Raw genomic sequence first — 26,990 nt, 5'->3', positions numbered from 1 at the left:
CTCCGCAGAGCGGGAACGGCCACCTTGGGAGAGTTTGCCGACGTCGGGCAAGAGAAATGAACTGGCAGCGGCTTTCAACTTCCTCCACCAGTAGGATCCACTCCTCCAGGGTGGCTGGATCCTGCTGCATATAACCCCAGTTCAAAATCTCGGGGTATAAGGCTTCTTGAAAGTAATGCACCCGGGTAGCTTCCGTCCAGTCGACAATTTTACTAGCAAGTCTCTGAAACTCATCAGCAAACTCCCTGACCGAAGAGGATCCTTGACGGAGTTGTAGAAGGGCAACCTTGTCCTTCTCTCCCTGAAACGGGTCCTCGAAGCGTCTTCTCAATGCTCGCATAAACTCATTGAGCGAGCGGACAGATCGGGCTCGAGTATCAAATTGTAGGATCATCCATTCAGCAGCCCTCCGGGTCAAAGAGATGAAACAAATCTCACCCGACTATCGTCAGTGGGGAAGGTATTCCCCTGTTCTCTCATATAGCTGTCCACTTGGTGTAGAAAATGGCAGTTTCCGCAGATCCATCAAAAGTTACTTGTAGACAGGGCTGTTGCCATGGGACGACCGGTGCCACTGGTTGGACCCGCACTGCCGGCTGCATCGAAACCCCCAGCATTGGCGCTGCCGGCTGCCCTGGGATTGGTTGTCCTGGGGCCGGCTGCCCTGGGGCCGGTTGTTCTGGGGCCGGTTGTACTGGGGCCGGCTGCCCTGGAACCGGTTGTCCCGGGACTGGTGCCGGCGTGGGTACCGCTTGGGCTCGATGCAGGTGTCCATACTAGCGCACCAACACATCCATCTGGTCCTGCATCCGGGCCATGCGATCTAACAACTCTCGGTTTTGAAACTTTAGAGAGTATATTTCCTCTTCAGCCCCCCCAGTCCATCGGGCTTGGCTGACTGGGATGTTTGTATTCCACTCGTCCGAGTCTTCTTCGTCGGGCTCCCCTTCATCAAAGTAATCCGGCACGTCAGATGCAAAGGCGAATCGTCACCGACGAGCCACATCCCGGGGCAGCTAGGGTTCCGGGGAGAATGAAGGCCAGTCCAGACCCCCCGCCTTTCGGTCATGCTCCGCCCGCTATGGCTGCCCGCTCCAGGGCGGCTTTCGTCTGAGCAGTGGCCGCCTCCGCCAAAAGCTGCTCTGCCTCCTGTTGTTGAGCTGCCTGAACTTGAGCTGCTTCCAAGGCAGCGGACCGAGCCGCCGGCGCGGCCGCCACCAGCAGCTCGGCCGCATGCTCCAGTAACAGCTGGATCTCCTTATGATTGCCCAGTAGTGGTAAGACCTTGCAGGCAAGATCCATGGAGGAAGAACCGAACTCTGGTTGCAGCACCTTTAGTACGTCTTCCTCCGATGCCGTGATTGGCGATAAATCCATAACGGACAGAAATGTCCTGGCAGCTACGTTTTGCGCGTCCCTGGCTGGGATCCGTCCACTGGCTGGGATCCGGAACATCTCCTCCCCCAGCTCCCGCCATTGGGAACTGGGAATCGGGCACCTGGATTGGGGCCACCGGCTCCCGCTGCACCCTGCGGAACGCAAACTCAGCAAACAGCTGGGTCAGGAGAGTAGAGTCTGCTTGCGCCAACTGGGTCTCTTCCAGCAAGGTGTCCAGCCAGCAAAGTTTGTTGTGGGCATGGAGGTCAGCGTCCCGCGTCTCCCAGGGGGCCGCTGCCACCAGTCGATGCCACTGATCCGCCACCAACCCAGTCAGTCGGTTGGTCTCAGCATAAGTCCGCTGCGCCTCCTCAAGGATAGCATGCAGAAGGTCAAGATCCTTGGGGAGCTCGTCCAAAGCTCTAACCCGAGTTCCTGGTGAACCCTCCAGGGCTCCAGCCAGGGAAGAGTAAAGGATTGGACTAGTGTCCAAATGTAAGCTCTAGTTCCGTGATAATCCCATAAACAGACTTCAGCAGACAGACAGTCCAAAGAAAGCTGATTTATTAGAAAATCCACAGGTAACAGAAGCCAGGAGTCAAAATGGACTCTAGTAAAAGCTATGGGTACAGTACAGGGTATATATAGAAAAGCAAAGGGCAAATATGGATAGATATGGATACCATGGCAACCCCCCTCCCTGGAGCTGTCAGGAGAGTTCCAACATAAAGAAGTCTAAACACACTGTTTACAGGGCATGAGGCTGGCCTTGGCCAGCACCTGGAGAAACCACAACATTCCTTTCTCAGATCCATGCCTGACACTGTCACCGTCTCTGAAATAATTATGGTATTTTGTGTACATGTGCAGAATTAATTCCATGTAGAGCTTGAACACAACATATAAAACTGAACCACAAACTGTAGAGGTTTGTGTAATGAAAAGCCTGGCAACAGCCTGCAAAATGCAACTGTCCTTAGAACCGGCTGACTGAATTCTTTCAAGGTCTGAATTCTTTCAAGAGCTAACTATCTTACCCTGGTCTTGTCCTTGAAGGGAGAAGAACAGAGTCACCATTCACTATCTGCCAAGAAAGGTGTATCTGACCCTTTCTGAGTCAGCTGCCAGCTGTCAGCTGCTCATATCTCAGGAGCAGAAAAGTCCTGCTATTCTATTTAAAGCTATAAGTGCAGCAAGCTTCTTGCTTTGTATAATCTTTCTGAGGGCTATATTGTATAATCTTGCTGAGGGCTGTATTGTATAATCTTGCTGAAGGCTATGTTTTCCCACTGACCAGATGGTTAAATGTTACAATGTAAGCAATAATTATGTTTTATGATTTATATAGTTATATATTGTATTGTAGATTTCGAAATAGTATCATTTAATGCATATTGTACTGACGATGAGAATGGTATGAAAATTGAGTATATGATCATGGAGCTCAGAAATGATTGTTTATACTTTAAGCAAAATAGACTGAAAGGAAAGGAAGCCCATATTTGGTCATGGGGAGAAGCTAATAACCTGAACAGCTGCAACTAAGACATTATTGCACTGCTCAGGTTATCTGAAAGTGGGGATAAAGATATCCCTCCTGATGGTAATATTAACACTCTTAATGAGTCTGAAACAGTATAAATACAGCTACAGTAAGCCCAGAGAATCAGAACCTTCCAAAGGCTCTCAAGAAAAGGCTGACTGGTATGTATGCCTTAAATACATTACTCTAGACTATGAATTAGATACTTTGAACTGTTATATTTTAGAAGTTGGATTTTGAAACTGAATAGTATGTAAGACTTGCTTGCTTTTACTTCATACATTGTAAATACATACATTGTATTTTGACAAGAGTTTTTATAGAAGTGTTAAAGACTTGATAATCTGCATTTATACATATTGTACTAGAAGTATATCAATAAAAAGACTTGCTTTTTAAAAGTAGGTAAAGTTGTTGAGTCCTGCTTACTCGATGACTGGCTGAATAAGATAACTTCACTTCTCAGTAAGTGATACATTCTAAGAGCCTGTAATCTGAACAGCACGACCCGCTTCAACACCTAACAAGGGTAGGAAAAATGTGTTTAGACAGTGCCTTGCCAACCTGATAAAGAGGGCTTTAAACTAAATCCCATGGATCAATCACAAACCATTCTAATAAGAAGGAAAAATGGGAGGAACCTAAAGAGGCCAAGGTGGCTCCATAAACAGCTTTTTAAAGATTTGAGAAATAAAAAAGACTCATTTAGGAAGTGGAAGGAGGGCCTTATATCCAAAGAGGAATATAAACAAATAATTAGTGCTTATAGGGAGACTGTTCGTAAAGCTAAAGCCCACTATGAGCTTAGGCAAGCGAGAGATGCTAAACACAACAAAAAAGGGTTCCTTTCCTATGTACAGAGTAAGAATAAGAACAAGGACATGATAAGCCCACAGTGGGGACCGGAAAGTGAAACTGTAACAGGAGATGAAGAGAGAGCAGAACACCTCAATTCCTACTTTTCCTCAGTCTTTTCTTGCAAGGGAAATGGTGCTCAACATGGCATAAGCAGAACATGTGATGAGGGAAGGGATTTGCAGCCTAGAATTGGCATTGGGGTAGTGCACAAACACCTAGTTTCTTTAAATGAAACAAAATCCTCTGAGCCAGATGAATTGCACAGAGATAAAGTTCTTCATTTAGGTAGGAAAAATCTAATGCATAATTGTAGGATGGGGTTACATCCTATACATGGAAAACTGTTCGCAGATGGCCCACTCAAGAGCTTATTGCGGATCATTGCCCATTACCAGATGAAAAACAAATGAGATATGCAGAACAAGCTATATGGGACTATTATAAAGAAATACCTTATATTTTGACTGCTATGTTGCAAAGCAAGGAAGGCTTCAAGCATATGATATAATGTTTAATGACACTACACAGGTGGTATTTTGTAGTGATCAACTATATGGATAATGGTGAAAAGATGATTGGGTGAGTACCCAAGGAAAAGAACAGCTCCTGAAGAAATTGGAAGAACTAAAGATTGATGAAATCACTTTGAAGTCAAGTGTGCTTCCCTTGGAGTGGCATGATGAGGGAAAATCTACAGCGTTTTGCACATTACCCCTGGAAGATACTTGTCACTATCCTGAAGCAGTTGTTGTGAGGTTCTTCAGCTGCCCTCAGCAATCCCAAAAAGTCACTTGCTCAGACAGGTAGATCTTAAGCAGGTAAACGTTTATTCAGGAGCACGCAGGTACAGCATGAGCAATCCACAAGTTCGAAGCTGCTAATGACCATTCAACCTACAAAGCATAACTTTAAGCACAAAGCACAAAGCAAGCAGCCTGGGAACTGGGAGATAATGAGCCTGGTGAGAAACAGGGAGTAAAGGGAGGGAAGGGAAGCAGGGAATGAGCGCAGCCATAATACCGAAGTTGCCCGCTGAAAGCTCAAGGACACGCACGGGGTGAGTGGTGACCATCTGGGCAGCTTAAGAAAACGAAACCAAATATACACTGAAACTGTCCAGGGCCTAAATCATGTCAAGAGCCTGCCTGACCAGCACAGCTCCTGACATCCTGCCCCCGTTAAGACCTCCCTCCTGGGTCCGAGACTGGTCGGGGTTTCAGAGGATAGGCGTCATGAAACTGTCGCACCAGACGGGGTGTGACTACATGTGGGGCTGCCACCCACTCATCATGTGCGGGACCCAAATGCTTCCAACGAATCAAATAGAACAATTTTCCTTTCTTAACTTTGGAATCAAGGATCTTGGAGACCTCGAGATGCACCTCCCCTCCTACCACAGTAGGTACCTCAGGCTTGGGTTCCGGATGGAACTGGGGAGCCGTTACACAGGGTTTGAGAAGGCTGATATGGAACACTGGGTGGATTCCCCTGAGGGCTTTGGGGAGCCCTAACTCCACGGTTACTTCGTTGATCACCCTGGTGATGGGATAGGGTCCCACATACTTGTTACTGAGTTTCTTACATGGTCGTAGAGTCCGGAGGTTTTTGGTAGACAGGTAGACTTCCTCCCCCGCCTTAAGGTCCCACCCCGGGGATCGGTGCTTGTCTGCCTGTTCCTTGTACTTGCATTTGGCCCGTTCCAGGTTTTTCTAAAGCCAAGGCCATGCGTCCTGAACCACTTGGACCCAGTCCCCCACCTCACCTTCTACCCCCTCCTCTCGAAACAGATTCACATTTCCAAAAGGACCAAAGTCCCTACCATACACCACCCGGAAGGGACTGTACCCTGTAGAGGAGTGAGGAGCATTGTTATAAGCATATCCAGCAAAAGGCAGCAAATCAATCCAATCATCTTGGTGATAGTTCACGTAACAGCGTAAATAACACTCCAACACAGAGTTAACTCATTCACTCTGTCCATCAGTTTGAGGATGGTGCGCAGAGGACAATCCTTGTTCCACCCCCATTAACTTCAAAAAGGCTTTCCAGAATTTAGCCACAAATTGTGGGCCCCTGTCTGAGACCACCTTACGTGGAAACAAATGATGTTTCATCACGTGGGAAACGAACATGCGTGCCAACTTCTGTGCCGTTGGTAATCCCTTACAAGGGACAAAATGTACTTGCTTAGAGAACAGGTCCGTAACCACACACATCACTGTGTTCCCTCGACTGGGGGGAAGATCCGTAATAAAGTCCATGGCAATGACCTCCCAGGGAATGGACCTTCCAGAGGTTTGAGAAGTCCTGGGGTTTTTTCCATAAGTCTCTTAGATGTTGCACAGGTGGGACAACTACGCACATAAAGGTCCATGTCGGCTCTCATACCTGGCCACCAAAACTGACATCGCAATAAATGTAAAGATTTGACAAAACCAAAATGTCCTGCAGTCTTTGCCCCATGAGCCATTTCCAACACCTCCCTCTGAACAGCCTCCGGGACATACAATTTCACCCCATGAAACCACAACTCCCTCCGGCGAGTGATATCTTGTGGGAGCGTTTGACCCCCCTCTTCCTGGCATGCGGCTTCGGCCACCCTCGCGTGGAAGGCTTCTGGGAATCCACTTGCAGGGTCTCCTTCCCCCACCCGGCTCTGCAAACGAGTGATGACGGCCAATCCCGGTACCTCCCCCCGCTGCTCTGGGGTGAACAAGGAATCTACTGGCCTGTCGATTGGACTGTGGTACTGGGGAAGACGGGACAACGCGTCTGCCAGACAATTTTCCTTCCCTGGCACATGTTTTAGTAAGAAACCAGAACTTGGCAAAGAATTGAGCCCAGCGAACCTGTTTGGCTGACAATTTTCTAGTCCCTTTTAACACCTCTAAATTCTTGTGATCGGTCCAGACCTCAAACGGAACGTCAACCCCTTCCAAAAAATGTCTCCACACCGTGAGGGCATCTTTCACGGCCGCTGCCTCCTTTACCCAAATCACCTAGTTTAATTCAGCTTGAGAGAATTTCTTTGAAAAATACGCACATGGTTGTAACTGGCCCCCCTCACCCATTTGTAAGAGTGCCCCTCCCATGGCAACATCTGACGCATCCACTTGTACAACGAAAGGTTTGTCACAATCAGGGTGTTTCAACACTGGTTCGGACGTGAACAATTGTTTTAGCGTGTCAAATGCTTGTTGACATTCTGCAGTCCAAATTAACTTGGCGGATGGCAGCGTAGCTGCAGATCCCTTTCTTTTTGTTTGCAGAAGAGAGGTGAGAGGCAAGGCTACTTGCGCAAAATCATTTATGAAATTGCGGTAAAAATTAGTGAAACCAAGGAACTGCTGTAATTGCTTGTGAGTAGTGGGGACCTCCCACTCCACAACTGCTCAAACCTTCTCAGGGTCCATAGCAAGTCCCCATTGTGACACTATATATCCCAGAAAAGTTATAGAAGACTGATGAAAGTCACACTTAGAAACCTTGGCGTACAACTTATGGGCACGCAAACGACTTAACACTTCTTTCACTAGAGCCACATGTTCATCCATGGTTTTGGTGTATATTAGTATGTCATCTAAATAAACAATCACTCCTTTGAACAATAAATCATGCAACACCTCATTAATCATTTGCATGAAGACACTGGGGGGCCCGTCAAGCCAAACGGCATTCAAACATCCCAAAGCAACTAGAGAAGGCAGTCTTGTATTCATCTCCTTCCCTGATCCTAATACGATGGTACGCTTCCACTAAATCAAGCTTAGTAAAGATCCAACCTTCCTTCAATTGAGCGAGCAGATCTGGAATGAGAGGAAGGGGGTAGGAATTAGTCTGTGTGACCGCATTGAGTCTGTGAAAATCAATAGAGTTGTAAATCACCAGTCTTTTTCTTCACAAAGAAAGTGGGCGCCGAGTGAGGAGCTGAGGATGGAGGTATGAACCCTCTTGCCAAATTAGTGTCCAAATAGTCCCTTAACACCATCTTTTCCTTAGGACTCATGGGGTAGATTTTTCCTTTTGAGAGTTTGCCCTCCCCCACCACCTCAATTGCAAAGTCAGTGGCCCGGTGGGGGGGCAATTCATCACATTCGTTCTCGGAATGTCTGCTCCCTCTGTTGCCGATGACCCTGTGTGGGCGAAAGGTAGGGTGTGGGCGGTGGCTCTTGGCCGTCCTCGGTGAGAACGGCGCCTTGTTCCCCCGACAGTCGCCTCGCGGTGGAGGCAGGCCTGCTGAAAAGGAGGGGGAGTGGTGCGGACCCCTTTCCTCCGCCTTTCTCCGCGTAAGAGTGACAGGAGATTGGAGATTGTTCTGAAGGTCTGTAAAAATGGGAAATTTGTTTTGGTCACACCAGCCTTATTGCAGATTTTATCTTGACGGTGTCTTAGTAATTGTGAATTGGTGTCTCCTGACCCACAACTAGGCTGTGACCCAGCTTCAAATGCATTGCATCTGAGATTTTGTCACTAACACCATTTTCTCTTCATTCTCCTTTAAAAAATATTTATAAAGGAGAATGAAGAGAAATGCGAGGTGCAGAGAGAGAGAGAAAGAAAAAGCAAATGATTGCAGTGGGAAAAGCTTGATACATAAGGTTTAAAAAGTAAAATTTGTTCATATTATTGAGGGTTTGTGTTAGATGTGGATTCAGATCTGAAAACATTGAAAACTGTAAATGTTGCAGAGTTTAGTTTCGAATATGTGATGGCAGGTGGACTATATCTAGTCCTAGCTGGAGTTCTGTTAACTTTAAATTTTGGTATCTAGGATTTCCTAAAATTGCAAGGCTTAAAAAAATTACCCTATTCACTCATATTACATTTCAATCTACTCTTGCATTATTTACCACTAAGATAGTTTTTAATGCAATGTAATTTATAGCAAGTCCTGCATTTAATATTGCAATGTTAATATTGCAAGTTTTGTGGTTAGTCAAGAGATTGCTAAGAGAGGAATAAATAAGATCATTATTAAGTATGATATCAAGTTTTATTCAGTGTACCTATAGTTTAATTAAGACTTAAAACTTTAATTAAAGTTTATTAAGTTAATAAACAGTGTACCTACCTATATAGTTTAAGTTTAAGAAATTTGGCTCTCAAAAGAAATCTCAATCGTTGTACTGTTGATATTTGGCTCTGTTGACTAATGAGTTTGCCGACCCCTGCTGTAACTAAAAAGGCAAATGCCGTCTTGGGCTGCATCAACAGAAGTATAGTGTCCAGATCACGTGAAGTGATGGTATCGCTTTACTCTGCTCTGGTTAGACCTCAACTAGAGTACTGTGTTCAGTTTTGGGCACCACAATTTAAGAAAGATGTAGACAAGCTGGAACGTGTCCACAGAAGGGCAACAAAAATGGTGATGGGTCTGGAGACCAAGTCCTATGAGGAAATGTTGAAGGAGCTGGGTATGTTTAGCCTGAAGAGGAGAAGACTGAGAGGGGATATGATAACCATGTTTAAGTATTTGAAGGGCTGTCATATAGAGGAGGGTGCCGAGTTGTTTTCTGTTGCTCAAGAAGGTCGGACCAGAACCAACGGGTTGAAATTAAATAAAAAAAGTTTCCGTCTAGACATTAGGAAGAATTTTCTAATAGCTAGAGCACTTCCTTAGTGGAACAGGCTTCCTCGGAAAATGGTAAGCGCTCCTTCCCTGGAGGTTTTTAAGAAGAGGCCATCTGTCAGCAATGCTGATTCTGTGACCTTAGGCAGATAATGAGAGGGAGGGCATCTTGGGCATCTTCTGGTCACTAGGGGTGTGGAGGGGGGAGGTAGTTGTGAATTTCCTGCATTGTGCAGGGGGTTGGACTTGATGGCCCTGGTGGTCCCTTCCAACTCTATGATTCTATGATTCTATCTGTTGTGGGGAAGGGAAGGTGATTGTAAGCTGGTTTGAATCTCTCTTAAGTGGTAGAGAAAGTCAGCATAAAAAAAACCAACTCCTCCTCCTCCTCCTCTCAATGCTTGCAATGGGCTAAAAGTGAACTAATCCATAAGGTTATTCAATACCTCAAACAGTTTTTGAATACTACAAAAGAACTTATTAATGAAATGTCTTTTAATAGAGCTTTTTCCCAGTATTCAGAGTATTGAATGAATCTGAAATTCCTATGATGGAAAAGGAAGAACATTTGTCTCTTTGTTCTACGCAGACAAGACATAAAAGAAGTATTAATTATAACCTTGCTAAACTACAGCAAGGAGGACTTTTGTTAGATACAACTATAAAAAAATTGTCAAAAATATCTGATTTTAACGACAATGCTCTAGCAAAAGGGATTCATCTTTTAAAAGATCATGTTGTTATGGAGTCAACACTACATGATATAAAAACACTTACAAAACATTACAGTATAAGTTTCATTCATCAGCATGTTATGAATATGAAGCTTCTTTTACTAGACCATAAAATGGACTGGTCTTCAATGAATACTTCATGGCTTCAATGTGAAATGAATCTTTTGGCTGAAAAGATAAAAGTTCTTAAACATACTGCAAAAACTTACATTTATGACATTCATACAGAAGCATCATTAATTAATTATAAAGCTGAAATATCTTTTTATTTAGAATTTATTGTCCCAAGAATATATGATACCAATTGGAGATTGATAAAAGTTGGACATCTGTTAAGAACTGGTAAATACTTGTCAAAAATTATGGTTACTCTATCTTTTGACTTAATCAATTATTATTGTGTAAATTAACTTATTTGAAAGTTAATAATTGCATTGATGAAGGATATCATATATGTGATGATGTTATGCCTGTTGAACCATGTAGAAATCAAAATGGAGGCTGAGCCAGATGATGGTGAGGTTGAGCCGGATGATGGCAGATGTCTAATCCAAGAGCTCCTCACCTAAAAACCTGGAAAAGCCTCTTATCACAGACTTGGTGGCAAAAGGCAGAGGATATTTCAACTGCAACAGAAGGGAGAAACTCTAAGGAATTAAAACATTTAGGAAAAAATTTCTAACAGAGTGGTTCCTCAGTGGAACAGGCTTCCTCTGGAGGTGGTGGGCTCTCCTTCCCGGGAGGTTTTTAAGAAGAAGCTAGATGGCCATCTGTCAGCAATGCTGATTCTATGACCTTAGACAGATCATGAGAGGGAGGGCACCTTGGCCATCTTCTGGGCATGAAGTATGGGTCACTGGGGGTGTGGGTGGGAGGTAGTTTGAAATTTCCTGCATTGTGCAGGGGATTGGACTAGATGACCCTGGTGGTACCTTCCAACTCTATGATTCTATGGCAAGCAATTCCTCCCTGTGAAGTGAAAGAGATAACGGAACTAATAAATCCCCAACAACAACATTGAACTGATAACATGGCCACCAAGACCACAGAGTTTACAGTAGGAGAAACAAGCATTTTAAAAGGTATGGAAAAATAATTATTACAGCTGAGACAGGACTTAAAACAAGAACAAACGGAGAGATGGAAAGAAGCATCAACACCGATTAATAACCAGCTAAAACAGTAGTAGAAAAGAGCAAGAGTCCAGTAGCACCTTAAAGACTAACAAAAATATTTTCTGGCAGGATATGAGCTTTCGTGAGCCACAGCTCACTTCTTCAGATACCTGAAGAAGTGAGCTGTGGCTCACGAAAGCTCATACCCTGCCAGAAAATATTTTTGTTAGTCTTTAAGGTGCTACTGGACTCTTGCTCTTTTCTACTACTGCAGACAGACTAACACAGCTACCCACTGTGAATCAGCTAAAACAGCTAACTGCTAATATAAAAGGTGTAGAAGAAACTGCAGATGAGGCCCTTAATATGGGTATAGAACACCAAAAGCAAATTAAAAGATTGGAAAACCAAAACAGAACAATGAAACTGAAACTAGCTGACTTGGAAGACAGAGAACGTCATTTAAACATCCGCATACACAACCTGCAAGAAGTAGAGGAAGGAGATGACATGATAAATTTTCTTACTAACTGGTTCAACAACACCCTGGGTGCCCAGACTCTCCTTTAAGCAAAGCGGACATTGGAAGAGGCCACAGGGTTGGGCCACTGAAAACAATAGGTAGTCTGATACAGAGAGATATTGTAGTATGCTTTGCTAGGTATGCAGTCAAAGACTGCTTTCTTAAACAAGTTTGGAATCTCCCATCACTAAAGTATAAAAACTACACAGTCCTGTTCATGCAAGATCTTAGCTCTGAAAAGTTCAGGCATAGACGTACTTTACGATCGGTCACTAAAAAGCTTCAAGAGGCTAACATAAAATGCTGCTGGTGATTCCCTCTCAAGCTAATTGTTCAAAGAGACAATAAAACATTTATTGCTACCTCATTAAAAGAGTCTCTGAAAATGCTGAAGGATTTACAGCTGGAACCCCCAAGTGAGATTAGTGATGACTCTGACAAGGAATCTGGAGAAGAATAAGAAGAGGAGAGAGAGAGAACTACAAATGGCGAATACAAGAGGGGAAAAAACCAAAGGGAAAAGAAAAAACCCGAGGCCAAGGCAAACTGAGAAAAACCTGAGGCCAAGGTCTGAAATTTCTGAAAGTCCTCAGCTCCCAAGGAAGGCAAGGGCAAAAATTTAAACTTAAAAGATAATGAGCAGTGGATGGTATAAGGTGTTTAGAGGCACGGGCAAGTGATCAGCATAAAGTTAAAAGTCAAATACTAGAAGTATATTAAGTTTTGATTACTACTGAGTAAATGCTATTCTGTTATTATGTTTTGTTAACATGCTATCAAGTATATAATATAAATTAGTGAAGCACAAGAGAGGCTAATTATGCTAAGAACATAAGAACATGTTCAGGTGTGGGTGCGAAGAGGAAGAAGGTGGGAGAGAATGAATCTCTTAAAGGTACCTCCGCATGGTCTGGCTGGAAAGGGGTGTCAAACCAGGGGTGTCAAACATGTGGCCCGCGGGCCGGATCCAGCCCCTGGAGGGCTTTTATCCGGCCAGCGGAGCTGAGGCACCTAGCCCCCCTCCCCCCTCCCCCAGTCTTTTTTGGGCTTCCCAGGGCCTGTGTGTGGCTGGGGAGGGAGTGGACAAGGCTTTTGCCCAGTCTCCCTGGGCTGCGGGGCTGCTTCCCAGGCCAGGGGTTGGGCGGGAGGTTTGGCCTAGTCCCCCTCCCCCAGCCTTTTTTGGCCTTCCCAGGGCCTGTGCATGGCTGGGGAGGGAGTGGACAAGGCTTTTGCCAGGTCTCCCTGGGCTGCGGGGCTGCTTCCCAGGCCAGGGATTGGGCGGGAGGTTTGGCCTAGTCCCCCTCCCGCCTCCCCCAGCCTTTTTTGGGCTTCCCGGGGCCTGTGCATGGCTGGGGAGGGAGTGGACAAGGCTTTTGCCCGGTCTCCCTGGGCTGCGGGGCTGCTTCCCAGGCCAGGGGTTGGGCGGGAGGTTTAGCCCGGCCTTCTCGAGCCACAGGGCTGTTTCCCAGCCTGGGGGTTGAGCTAGACAGTCCCATTGGGACACTGTATATGGCATCTGCACAGGTCAATTTTAAAGTATGGGAGAGGGGCTGGAAGACCGATGGAGTACAGAGTAAATACAGAAACATTAAAATCCTTATTGGCTATGGCAATGGAAGGTGATGTTAAAGTCATTACATTTAATGTAAGAGGAATGGGGGAGCCTATTAAACGAAGAATATTGGCCGGCTATATTAGAGAATCACACTCAGAAATCATAATGCTTCAGGAGACACATCATAATAAAAAAGAAGACAGGTTGCTGAAACATAAATATTTTGGACAACATTATTCAGCACCAGGAAATAAGAAATCAAGAGGGGTGGCAATTATTTTCTTCGCCTCTTTCCCATTCCAAAAAGAGAAATTAGTTAGAGACCCACAAGGGCATTACATTTTTGTGAGAGGACAATATGCCAATAAAACATTTACATTTGCCTCTATTTATGCACCAAATACAAAACAAATCAAATTTTTAAGGTTAGAAAAGTTAGAAAAATTTAAACAAGAAGAACTTATAATAGGGGGAGATCTAAACTGGACTCACATAGACAGTATAGATAAAAAAGGGGGAAAGAATACAAAAAAGAAAATTGGGGGAAATAAACTGGCAAATGTGTTACAGGAATATGACTTCATTGATGCATGGAGAACAGACAATCCACAGGAGAGGGATTTCACATATTTGTCAGGCCTTCCTGCTTTAGAGTAGCCGGTGTGAGCCAGTGGAGCTTTCACTGCTGCACACCTGTGGCTGGTCAAGGCTGTTCAAGGCTGTAACCTCATTCTGAATCCTTGTACTGTGATCTCATTCGGAATCCTGTTTATGGTACTGTGTTATGGAACTGTTAGCTGGACATTTCCTAGAAGGTGCCGAGATTCCCTTCGAGGTGTGGACAGATCACAAGAACCTTGAGGCATAAAAGGGAATGCATAAACTTACCACAAAACAATTACGCTGGGCAGACTTCTTCTCTAAATTCCGTTTGGTGTTAAAGCACGTTCCCGTTAAACAAAATCAGTTGGCAGATTCATTGTCTCAGCTTCCTCAATACCAGAGTAAGGCGGAACGCCCCACTAACTCCCTCTTTACCCCAGAGCAGAGGGGGGTCGTGCCTAATCTAGCAGTACCAACGCACGTTCAGGTCCGGCAGTCGTCTGCAGCAAACGAGAAGCCTGATGCAAGGAAAGACTCTCCCCCTGGGGAGCAACAGCCCGACATCTCCCAAGAGGGATTCCCAAGGGGCGCCCAGAGAACGCTCCTCCTAGAGGGACTACCAGAATCGTTCAGGGTTGCCTTAATCCAAGCCATCCGAACTGAAAGCTCAGCTAGCACACTGTCGTACTCAGGCAGGAGTGTAGCGTGCAGGCAGTAACCAGTCCCGAGGCTTGGCCTCTGGTTTCAACAACAGCAATGGGAGTACTGCGTTGACCAGAGCCTGATGCAGGCTTTTATCTTCCCGTGGACCGGGCTAGACCAAGGTAATTAGAGGAACTTACCAGTCCAATCTCCTTGTCTCTCAGATCAGGCGTCAGCTTGCACGCCGGGGTTGACTGGGATGACTTCGGTTGCTGGAGCTTCTGTTTGCTTCTTTCAGTCAGTGGCCTTCAACATGTGTTGAACCCACAAGAACTCTGGCAATCTGCCTGGCCTTTTATCAGCCTTGCGGTTACAGCATTTCCCACTGCTCCCTGATTAGGCTTGATTGTCTTTGCTCTATCTCTCAAGGCCCACCTGGCCTTTTGCCTTCGTTCCCTTAATCGAAGCCGGGCCCTGATTCTCTGCTTCTCAGCCGGCTTGGGAGAACTTGCAGGCAAGGAGTCCTGCTCTTCTTGCTGTTCTGTTTGCTGCGAAATGAGCAGCCCTCATCCCCTGCCATGGGCCTTGGTGGCTCTGATGCCTGTTCCTGCTGTTCCAGTGCAGTCCTTGGAGGAACAGGCCCAGGTTCCCACTCCTCCTCTTCCTCAGAGGAGGAGGGCAGCTCAGGTTGGTCTATGACACCATCCCCCCTCTCAGGGCCCCCTCCCAAAGGGCCGGGCTTGCGAGGGTAGGTCCGGTGGAAGTGGCGAATCAGGTCAGGGGTATGGAGGTTCTCCACAGGTTCCCAGGACCTATCCTCCGGTCCATATCCCTTCCATTCGACCAGGTATTGGAGGCGTCCCCAGCGTCGCCGTGAGTCTACGAGTCTGCTGACCTCGTACTCCTCCTCCCCATCCATGATTACAGGAAGGGGTGGCGGTTCTGGAGCACGAAGCGGGTGCGGGGGTGCCACAGGAGTAAGAAGGGAATGGTGGAACACTGGGTGAATGCGCATGGTGCGAGGCAGGTCAAGACGAAACGCCATGGGGTTCACTTGCTCCACAATCCGATAAGGCCCAATGAATCGGTGATCCAATTTCTTGGACGGCCGTTGGCTCCAGATGTACTTGGTGGACAGTCATACCATGTCTCCCACCTGCAGGGGTGGCCCGGCCTGCCGGTGTCTGTCTGCCCCCTCCTTGTAGGCCTCTTTGGCTTTGTTCAACTGTTCCTGGAGCAAGTGGTGGATTGCCTGTAATTCCTGAATGAAGGCGTTTGCCGAGGGGACGGACGAGGTTGGAGTGGTCTGTGGGAAGTATCGAGGGTGACGCCCATACGTTGCCAGGAACGGGGTTTGCTGAGTTGAGGTGTGGACTGCGTTGTTATATGCAAATTCTGCCATGGGTAGGAGCTCTGCCCAGTCATCCTGTTGGTAATTCACATAGCAGCGCAGGTATTGTTCCAAAGTAGCGTTGGTTCGCTCTGTCTGCCCATCTGATTGGGGGTGGTACGCTGAGGAGAGGTGCACTTGTGCACCCAGGAGCGTTTGTAGAGCCCGCCAGAATCGGGAGGTAAATTGGACACCCCTGTCAGATATCACATGCTGGGGAATCCCGTGCAGGCGGAAAATGTGGTGCAGATATAACTGCGGTTTCCTTGGTGGAGGGTGGTGCTGGACATGGAACAAAATGGGCCAGTTTAGTGAGCAGATCCACGACTACAAGGATGCAGGTGTATCCCTGTGACTCAGGCAATTCTGTGATGAAGTCCAGGGATGCAACTTCCCAAGGGTATGTAGGAGTGGGGAGAGGTTGTAAGAGCCCCACGGGCTTTCCCGGTATATTTTTTGCCCTTCTACAGACCTCACAGGCTTGGACATAGTGGAGGACCTCTCCTCGCATCCGTGGCCACCAAAATTCACGGGAGAGTAGGTGCAGGGTTTTATACTGGCCGAAGTGCCCCGCTGCTCAGACATCGTGGGATAACTGGAGCACTTCACCCCGCACCGGCCCTGGGAGTACATACAGCAGGTCCTCATAGAGTAACAGGTCATGTTGCATTGTATATCCTGGCGGTGGCCCTTTTGCCGGGTCCTGGAAGGCTTGCACTATCCGCTGGGCCCAAGGGTCTCCCTGTTGGGCCGCCCGGATACGCTCACGTAGGGTTGTGGTACTGGGTGCTGCCGCGAGGGTTTCTGTGGCTAGGATCAACGGGCTCGGTGTTTCTTCCCCGGGCTTCAGTGCAAACTCAGGTTTCCTGGACAGAGCGTCCGCTCGTTTGTTCTGGGACTCTGGGAGGTAGCGGACCACGAAGTGGAAGTGGGAGAAAAACAGGGCCCACCGGATCTGCCGTTGATTCAACGCTCGGGCGGTTTGCAGGTGCTCTAAGTTACGGTGGTCTGTATGCACTGTTACCGGATGCCAAGCCCCCTCCAAGTGGTGTCTCCACGTCTCGAAGGCCACCTTGATTGCTAACAACTCCCGTTCCCAAATGGTATAATTCCATTTCGCTGCGGAGAGCTGCCGGGAATAATACGCACAGGGCCGCACTGGGCCATCAGGAGAGTGTTTCTGGCCCAGGAGGGCTCCCAGGGCTGTGTCCAAGGCGTCTGTCTCCACAATGAACGGGAGGTCAGGATTGGGGTACACCAAGACTGGCTGAGTAGTGAACCTGGTCTTCAGGGCCTGGAACGCTTGTTGTGCTTCAGGTGACCACTGAAACCGTTCCTTGGGTCTGAGCAAGCGGGTCAAGGGGACAGTGAGGGCAGCGAACCCTGGGATGAACTGTCTGTAATAATTGGCAAATCCCAGAAACCGTTGGACGTCCTTCCAGTTCCGTGGAGCTTGCCAGGACAGCACTGCATCAATCTTGGCTGGATCCATGCAGATTCCCTGGTACGAAACTCGATGACCCAAGAACTCTACTTCCGTTTGGTCGAATTCACACTTCTCTAGCTTGGCGTAGAGCCCATGCTGTCGGAAACGGGTCAAAACGGACCGGACGTGTGCTGGATGTCTGTCAGGGTCCCTAGAATAGATGAGGATGTCATCGAGGTAGATGACTACATACCGGTCCAGCATGTCCCGGAACACCTCATTAATGAACCGCTGAAAGACCGCCGGAGCATTACACAGGCCAAAGGGCATGACAAGGTACTCGAACTGGCCATACCAGGTCCCAAAAGCAGTTTTCCATTCATCATCTGCCCGTATTTGTATCAGGTTGTATGCCCCCCCGTAGATCCAGTTTCGTGAACCCCGAAGGCGTTCTAACAGTTCTGGGATCAGAGGTAATGGGTAGCGATCTCGGATCATGATTTTATTCAACGCCCTGTAGTCATGGCAGAGGCACAACTCACCCCCTTTTTCTTCACGAAGAGCACCGGTGCGGAGGTAGGTGAAGTGGAGGGCCGGATGAATCCCCGACCCAGATTCTTACGTATAAACTCGCGGAGGGCAACCCGTTTGGGTTCAGAGAATACAGGCGGCTAGTAGGCAGCGGAGTCCCGGGGGTAAGATTTATAGCACAGTCATAGGAGCTATGAGGGGGGAGTTGGTCTGCCCCGGTCTTTTCGAACACATCCCTGAAGTCTGTGTACTGTTCGGGGAGTGCAGGTGGGTCCAGGCAGGGATGTGCTGCGGAGATGACGGACCCCGGCGCATCTGGGGCTATCAGCGGAATGCGTACTATGCGCTGTGTCCAATCGATGGCAGGGTTTGTCTGAGCTAGCCAGGTCATGCCTAACACCACCGGAAACTGGGGCATGCACACCAAGTCAAAGTCAAGTGGTGCTTGGTACTGGGCGATCCTCAAAATCAGGCCCACCGTTTCCTGGGTGACTGGTCCTGACTTTAGGAGGCGGCCATCTATGGTCTCTACCCGGGTAACCGAGGCCTTAGCCTGCATGGGTACCTGATTCTGGCGTGCGAAGTCCAAGTCCATGAAACAGAGGGAGGCCCCAGAGTCAATCGTGGCTACCGTCTCTACTTGTCGGCCACCAGGTAATTGGAGCTGGATAGAGAGGAAGATTGGCCCATCCCCGGGATCTCTGATCGCACTGGAACTAATGATTCGCCCCGGGCCTCATGGCCAGCTGCGAGCTGGGGCTGCCTGTTTCCCGCTTTCCCAGGCCAGTCTTTTCTCTGGACAAGAGCTGGCAAAGTGGCCGGACCCGCCACAGTACAGACAGAGGCCCATGGTTCTTCGTCTGGTCTTTTCTATGGCCGTCAACCATCCACGGGCGGCCCCGAGTTGCATGGGCTCACTGCCGCCTCTCTCTTCTGCTGCTGGCAGTCTGGGGACTGGGCCAGACATGGGTTGGTAGAGAGGCTCACTCCTCCGTGACTCCTCAGCCCGAGTGTGAGGGTCTCTGTCTTTGTGTCTCTGCTTTCCATCACCTGCTGTGTTATCAGTGAACTCGTAAAAGCAGTTCACACCTTCTGGTCTCAGGCGCCAGGCCTGATGGCCCATGTATCTTCCCCCCCCCCCGCTGTTCTTCCTGCCAGTACTCCCTCAGGCCGATGCGGCCTTGGAAGTGTGATAGCCGCCCAGACTTCCTGGGATCTGTCTGATGTTTTGTATTATGCCAAGCTTGTAACTTCCCATAACAATAAGTGTGAACCCCAGTGCCCCAGTGCCCTGGAGTCAATATATTCTGTAAACCCGTATAGCCCCTCACTTGCAACTTTCTACCTGTGCCTGTCTCATCTCCTGAAGGCTTCAATAAATCGATTGTTTCTGTATCAACGTCTGAGCAACTGATTTGGAGAAGCAAACTCAGAGAGGGGGATCTCTCACATTAAGTTGCAAGTCCTTGCCTCTCGGACTGCAGCTGTACCGCCTTGGACAGAATGTCAGCCGACGAGGACACCACCCCTAACCCCGATGCCCCCAAGGAACCGGACGAGCCGGAGAAGCCGGACCCTAAAGAGGAGGGAGCCAAGCCAAAGAAACCGAAGGGTCGCGCCCCCGACCAAGATCGGGACGGACGTCCCCGGGGGCTCACTTATTGGCTGGACTCTCCCAAGGGCTGGTCGCTCTCGCGGACTGCGGCGAAGGATCGCCGGTTGGCCTTCCCCAGCACGGGACTCGAAGGGGACCCGGCCCGCAAAGAGGCCCTCATGGAGGAAGAACGAAAGCAGTGGCAGGAAGACCGCCGGGCTATGCAGGAGCAGATGGAGATCATGCAACGCGTAATGGGTGAGATGGCCACGACCCTAGATGCGCTGAAATTGCAACCTCCAGCCGGTGCTCCCCCAGACGGGGCGCCAGTAGTTCCGCCCGCAACCCCTGCCCCCCCGGCCCGTCGGGACCTGAAAGTCACGTATGACGGGTCGGGAGACCAGTTGACCTTTTTTATGGTCCAAGTAGACATTTTTATGCGGGAACAAGGCCGAACCTTCGTTTCTGAGGAGTCCCGGGTGCAGTACGTGGCTTCCTTACTGCAAGGGGAGGCGGCTGCCTGGATGGTGTTGCAGTATGAACTCCGCTCGCCGGTGCTGCGAACCCTGGACGAGTTCATGGTAGCACTCCGAAACCGTTTTGAGGACCCGACTCTAGGTGAGCGGGCTAAAGCCTCCCTGATGCAACTGCGCCAAGGGACTAAGTCGGTGGCGCAGTATGCAAGTGAGTTCCAGTCACTGGCTAGCCGAATTCTGGACTGGAGTGAGGCTACCTTGGTACAATGTTTCAGGGAGGGTCTCAACCCAGACCTCCAACATTGGGCCTTCATGCAAGGGAACCCCCCGGATGTGGAAGGTTGGGTTCGCCATGCTGCTGACATCGAGAATCGCAAACAACTCCTGAACTTGTCCAAGCAACGGATTGGGCGAGACCCCAGGCCCCGGGGTGACCGTGGCCGGGAACTCCGGCAAGGGGGTGGCGGGGTCCTCTCGGCCGCGGAACGCCGCAAGCGGTTCGAGGCCGGCGTCTGCCTGATCTGCGGGGGAAAGGGTCACTTTGCATCGCAATGCCCCTCTCGCTCAGGCCGTCCGACCCCTCCCCGCCAAACCCAGGCCGAGCCGACGAAACCGGCCGCCGACAGCCAGCCTCGCCGCAGAAGTGGACCACTGAGCCGGCGCTCCGGCGCACCCTCCGCTCTCCACGCACGTCCCCAGGATGGGGCATCCGACTCTACGGTCCCATCGGGGTCCCGGATTACAAATACCGTCTTTGATTCGGACGGCTCCCCGGAGGCCACTACCCCGTCCCCCTCTTCCAGCGAGGAGGAAGAGTGGGAACAGCCGGCAAAAAACGCCGTCGGTCTGCTGTAGAGGGGGCTCCGCAGCAGACCGTCCCTATCGTTGTGCAAGGAGCTCCACCGATGGTAAGCGCCCAAGAGGACAATGTATTTGTGCGTGTCCATCTGTCCCTACCCAAAGGGGGTCCCCCGTTAGAGGTCCCCGCGTTGGTCGACTCGGGGTGTGCCCGCACCATGATAAATGAGGAAACTGCCAAGAAGTTGGGTGTCCGGCGCAAGCGGCTTCCGGGACCCCTCCGTTTTTCCCAAATGGACGGGACTGACTTTAAACGGGGCCCGGTGACCCACAGAACTGCAGCCGTGATTATGTCCGTGGGGGAACATTGGGAACGGTTGTATTTCACTATCGCCCCTATTGTAACCCCTGTGGTGTTAGGGATGAACTGGTTAAGGGGGCACAATCCCTCCATTGATTGGGTTAAACGGGTGCTTTCCTTCCCCGAAAACCCCTGTGGGTTGCATGACAAGGAACGGGTACTCAGGACTCCAGCCGCCGCACTGGTAGGGTCCCCCGCCCCAGTCTCTCCTCAATTACCCTCTGAGTACTCGCAATTTACTGATGTTTTTGATGTTAGAGAGTGCGACGAACTGCCTCCCCACAGAGAAACGGACTGTGCCATCGAGATTGTAGGGGAAGGCAAACTGTCTAAGGGAAAGGTTTACCCCATGAGCCCTAGTGAAAAGACAGTGTTGCGAGACTATCTGGATGTCAATCTGGCGAGGGGTTTCATACGCCCCTCCAAGGCTCCTTATTCAGCCCCAGCTTTCTTTGTAAAGAAAAAGACGGGAGATTTAAGACTGTGTATTGACTTTCGCAGACTGAACGCAGTCACCCAGTCTAATGCTTACCCCCTCCCTCTTATTCCTGACCTTCTAGCACAATTAAAGGAGGGCCGAATCTTCACCAAACTGGACTTGGTAGAAGCCTACCACCGCATTCGCATCAAAGAAGGAGACGAACCCAAAACGGCCTTTTCCAGTTGTTTTGGGATGTTTGAGTACCTAGTCATGCCGTTCGGACTTTCGGGGGCTCCGAGTGTCTTTATGCAATTAATTAATGAGGTTTTGCATGATTTGCTGTTTCGGGGGGTGGTGGTATTTCTCGATGACATCCTTATTTACTCTGAAACCATGGAAGACCATGTGCGCCTAGTGCGAGAGGTGCTCCAGCGGCTGCGGGAGCACAAACTGTATGCTAAGGTGTCCAAATGTGAATTCCACCAACCCTCCATTACATTTCTGGGGTATGTGATCTCCCACCAAGGGTTGGAAATGGACCCCGCCAAGGTCCAGGCAGTGCGGGACTGGGAACCCCCCACTACCCGCCGCCAACTTCAGCAGTTTTTGGGGTTTGCCAATTTTTACCGGAACTTCATTCCTAACTTTGCCCAAGTTGCGCTTCCCCTCACTGCCCTGTTGCGTACCAAGGACAAGGGGGCTAGCGCCGCGCTTCCCTCAGCCCGTTTGCAATGGTCCCCCCAGTGCCAGCTAGCTTTTGAACGTTTGAAGCTACTTTTTTCATCCGAACCCGTTTTGGCTCACCCAGATTGCACCAAGCCTTTTGTGGTGCAAGTGGATGCCTCGGATGTAGCCATGGGCGGGGCCCTATTGCAGAGGGATGAGGGGGGACGGTTGAGACCATGCGCCTACTTCTCCAAGAAGTTTTCCCAGTCTGAAATCAACTGGGCCATTTGGGAGAAGGAGGCAGCAGCGGTCAAACATGCCCTTACCATATGGCGACACTTCTTGGAAGGGGCCGAACTGCCATTCGAAGTGTGTACCGATCACAAGAATCTTGAGGCCCTCAAGGGGGCTAGAAAACTCAATGCCAAACAGGTTCGGTGGGCCCAATTTTTCGCTAAGTTCCGGTTCACTCTCAGACATGTCCCTGGCAAAGAAAATGCCCTAGCCGACGCTTTGTCACGACTTCCCCAGTATCGCAACGATTTCGATCGCCCAGTCGACTCCCTGTTCACTCCCGAGCAGCGAGGGGAAGTTCCTAGCCTAGCCGTCACCACCCGGTCCCAAGCCCGACCACCGGAGACCCCCCCTACACTCAAAGGCATCCCGGAAGCCTTCCAACAGCGACTCCGGGACGCCTCCTTGCAGGAGGAGGAGCATCATCTCCTCCCCACTGGTCTGGAACGTACCAACACTTGGTGGGTGCAAGGGGGGAAACTGTACGTCCCCTCCTCTCTTCGCAAGGAAGTATTGGGACTTGTACATGGTGCCAGGCTAGCGGGTCATTTTGGTTTCATAAAAACGCTTCACCTGGTTCGAAGACAATTCTGGTGGCCCGGTATGAGATCTGATGTAGAGTTGTATGTGCGCAGCTGCCCCACCTGCGCCACAGCCAAGAAACGGATGGGAAAACCCCCAGGGCTTCTCAAACCGCTTGAGAGCCCCTCCCGTCCCTGGGAAGTCATCGCCATGGATTTTATCACCGACCTACCTCCGAGTCGGGGAAAAACGGTTCTTTGGGTTATCACAGACCTCTTTTCCAAACAGGTTCACTTCGTTCCATGTGCAGGCCTTCCTTCAGCCCAGGGCTTAGCTAAACTGTTCATCACACACGTCCTCAGGCTACACTCGATCCCGAGGAAGGTCCTCTCCGACCGGGGGGTCCAGTTTGTTGCCAAATTCTGGCGGGCCTTCCTAAAGTTAATGGGAGTGGAAGAGCAGGGCCTTTCTTCCGCCTATCACCCCCAAACGGATGGTCAAACAGAACGAGTAAATGCGGTGGTAGAATGTTATTTGCGTTGCTATGTAAATTTCCACCAGGACGACTGGGTCGACCTGCTGCCATTTGCCGAATATGCGTATAACAATGCGCCTCATTCCTCTACCGGCTTTAGTCCCTTCCAAGTTATATACGGGACGGATTTCGGCCCTTTCGGTTCTGCCCCCGTCTCGCCAGAGCTCCAGTCTACCCCTGACCTTCAGGAGTGGATTCAGGTGGTTAAATCCACCTGGCCATGGTTGCTCAAAAATCTGGAAAGGGCAAAAAGCAAGTACAAGGAACAAGCAGACAAACACCGGTCTCCGGGATGGGAACTCAAGGTGGGGGAGCAAGTCTATCTGTCCACCAAAAACCTCCGCTCTCTTCGCCCCTGCAAAAAACTGAGCGACCGTTATGTGGGACCTTTCCCCATTACCAGAGTAATCAACGAGGTTACTGTGGAACTGGACCTCCCAAAAACTCTGAAAGGAGTCCATCCAGTCTTTCATATAAGCCTCCTCAAACCCTATGTGGCAGCCCCCCAGTTCCATCCCCCTCCCGCACACGAGATTCCTACCGTAGTGGGAGGGGACACCCATTTGGAAATATCCAAGGTTTTAGACTCCAAATGGAAGAAAGGGAAACTGTTTTACTTTGTTCGCTGGAAAAACCTTGGCTCCGCTCATGACGAATGGGTGGCCGCACCCCACATGGCGGCTCCTCGCTTAGTCCGGGAATTCCACCTTGCTTATCCCGATAAGCCTCGTCCTCTCGGGGACCCCGGGGGGGGGCCTTAAGGGGGGCAGAATGTGAGGGTCTCTGTCTTTGTGTCTCTGCTTTCCATCACCTGCTGTGTTATCAGTGAACTCGTAAAAGCAGTTCACACCTTCTGGTCTCAGGCGCCAGGCCTGATGGCCCATGTATCTTCCCCCCCCCCGCTGTTCTTCCTGCCAGTACTCCCTCAGGCCGATGCGGCCTTGGAAGTGTGATAGCCGCCCAGACTTCCTGGGATCTGTCTGATGTTTTGTATTATGCCAAGCTTGTAACTTCCCATAACAATAAGTGTGAACCCCAGTGCCCCAGTGCCCTGGAGTCAATATATTCTGTAAACCCGTATAGCCCCTCACTTGCAACTTTCTACCTGTGCCTGTCTCATCTCCTGAAGGCTTCAATAAATCGATTGTTTCTGTATCAACGTCTGAGCAACTGATTTGGAGAAGCAAACTCAGAGAGGGGGATCTCTCACACCGAGCTTGCCTCCGGGCTTCCAAGCGATGGTCTATGCGTTGGCATAGCACTATTAGTCCCTGTAAAGTAGCGGGTCGCTCGACCCGAGCTAGTTCATCCAACACCCCCTCTGACAGCCCTTCCACAAACTGGTCGGCCAGGGCGGCCTCATTCCAGGCTAAATCCTGGGCCAACAGCTGGAACTCCACCGCATAGGTGGCCACTGAGCCCTGCCCCTGGCGGAGGTGGCGGATCTGCCTGTTGGCATTTTCAGCTTGAACAGGGTTAGCAAAAGTGCGTTGGAGCTCTCCCAAAAATCTTCTCCAATCTCGAAGCAGGGGGGACTGTTGCAAAAGGAGTGGGGTAGACCATTTGGCAGCCTGTCCTTTCAGCAGGCTCAGTACAAATCCCACTTTGGAGCTATCATCTGGGAAATCCCCTGGACGGAGTTGAATGAATAGTTGGCACTGGGCCAAGAAGGTGGAAAACTCCCCCACATTGCCAGAAAACTTCTCCGGCGGGGAGACTGGGCATTTGGGTGGCCGCACTGGGGGAGCAGGCTGAAGCTGAGCCTGCTGCAGCTGCTGCTGTAACGCGGTCACCATATTTGTCAGCTGCACCACCTGCCCCTGCAGGGACTGAGTCTGGGCAGCTAAAGCAGCTGCTCCTTCCTCATCCATCTTAGACCAGTGGATAAGAAAGGGCTTGGGGTGGGTTCAACATGTCGTACTCAGGCAGGAGTGTAGCATGCAGGCAGTAACCAGGCCCGAGGCTTGGCCTCTGGTTTCAACAGCAATGGGAGTATGTGAGCTCTTGACCCATCGTACCAGAAATCACCACAGAGACAATCAGATTCCAAGCAGATGGCTTTACTGGTCAAATAGGCAATACAGTGCATTGATGATGACAGCTATGAGTTGTCTTGCCCGTTATTTGGAAATATAAGGCAGAGAAACGGCGGGAGATTACAAAGCATAAACAGAGCATTATTTCCCAGGAGTGGCGTTCCCAGGCTTTGGTATGTGAAGCCGTCCTTGAAGTCTGGATGGTTCAGCAGAGAAACGAAAGGAAACATCTAAACCGAGATAACAGCCTGACATCCTGCTCCCCTTAAGGCCCCCTCCCATCCGGCAAGGGGGCTGGTCTGTCTGGGTAGGTATTGTGGAAGGCGTTGATGAGTTTGGGGGCGGAGACATCCCGTGCGCGAACCCATTCGTCATAGGCAGCGGGGAAGTGTTTCCAGCGAATCAGGTATTGCAAAGCCCCGTGGTGTATGCGGGAATCAAGGATTTTGGAGACTTCGAAATGTTCCTCCCCCCCCACCATTATGGGCTGTTCAGGAGGCGGTTCTGGGTGCCATTGTGGGGAAGCAACATGGGGCTTTAGAAGGCTGATATGGAAAACGGGGTGCACACGCCTCAGAGTTTTGGGGAGAGACAGTTCCACCGTGACAGGATTTATGAGGCGGATGATGGGAAATGGGCCAATGTATTTAGCATTGAGCTTATGGCATGGACGGGTGGAGCGCAGGTTCTTGGTGGGAAAGTATACCAAGTTACCCACTTGCAGGTCCCTACCGGGGGAACGATGCTTGTCAGCCTGCGCCATGTATTTGCGCTTGGCTCGGTCTAGGTTGCTAACCAGCCAGGGCCATGTGGTACGGAGGGTATGTGCCCAAGAGGCAATGTCGGCATCCCCCTCCCCCTCTAAACCTACTATTGGGGTGATAGGACCGAAGTCCTGTCCATACACCGCATAAAACGGGCTGAAACCTGTGGACTGATGTACAGCATTATTGTAGGCATATTCTGCAAAAGGCAACAGTTCTACCCAGTCATCTTGGTGGTAATTGACATAACAACGCAAATAGCATTCAAGTACAGCATTGATACGTTCGGTTTGACCATCCGTTTGGGGATGGTATGCACTAGACAACCCCTGCTCCACCCCCACCAATTTGAGAAAAGCTTTCCAAAACTTAGCCACGAAACTACTTCCGCGGTCGCAGATTATCTTGCGCGGAAACGAATGTAGTCTAAAGACATGTGACACGAAGAGGCGGGCCAACTTCTGAGCGGAGGGGATCCCCGCACATGGAACCAAATGTATTTGCTTAGAAAATAAGTCAGTGATAACCCATAACACAGTTTTCCCCCCGCTGAGAGGGAGATCCGTCATAAAATCCATAGCAATCACTTCCCAGGGTTTGCTGGGTATTTCAAGTGATTGCAGTAGTCCTGGGGGTTGCCTTGAGATCGTTTGACTG

The 26,990-nt window shown here is 49.7% G+C and overlaps 1 protein-coding gene across 1 annotated transcript; it reads right to left on the bottom strand.

The window, feature by feature from the left end:
• Positions 1-1,065: 1,065 nt before the first annotated feature.
• Positions 1,066-15,564, bottom strand: LOC130485138 (chromobox protein homolog 7-like). The gene is made up of 2 exons (XM_056858249.1): positions 15,264-15,564; positions 1,066-1,529 (listed from the first exon to the last, which is right to left on the bottom strand). The coding sequence occupies exons 1-2, from the start codon at positions 15,562-15,564 to the stop codon at positions 1,066-1,068; spliced, it is 765 nt and encodes a 254-aa protein (XP_056714227.1).
• Positions 15,565-26,990: the final 11,426 nt, after the last annotated feature.

Source organism: Euleptes europaea, chromosome 12 (assembly GCF_029931775.1).
Source record: "Euleptes europaea isolate rEulEur1 chromosome 12, rEulEur1.hap1, whole genome shotgun sequence".
Classification (NCBI taxonomy): domain Eukaryota; kingdom Metazoa; phylum Chordata; class Lepidosauria; order Squamata; family Sphaerodactylidae; genus Euleptes; species Euleptes europaea.
Note: the sequence above shows the minus strand (reverse complement) of the source record. Positions and strands in the feature narration are given on the sequence as shown.

What these genes read in the sequence shown, in the direction of transcription:
- LOC130485138 (XM_056858249.1), bottom strand. Translation starts at nt 15,564, where the DNA reads ATGGCGTTTCGTCTTGACCTGCCTCGCACCATGCGCATTCACCCAGTG. An exon ending in CTTCCACCGGACCTACCCTC is followed by an intron (nt 1,530 to 15,263) that starts GCAAGCCCGGCC and finishes TGCGTTCCGCAG; the next exon opens with GGTGCAGCGGGAGCCGGTGG.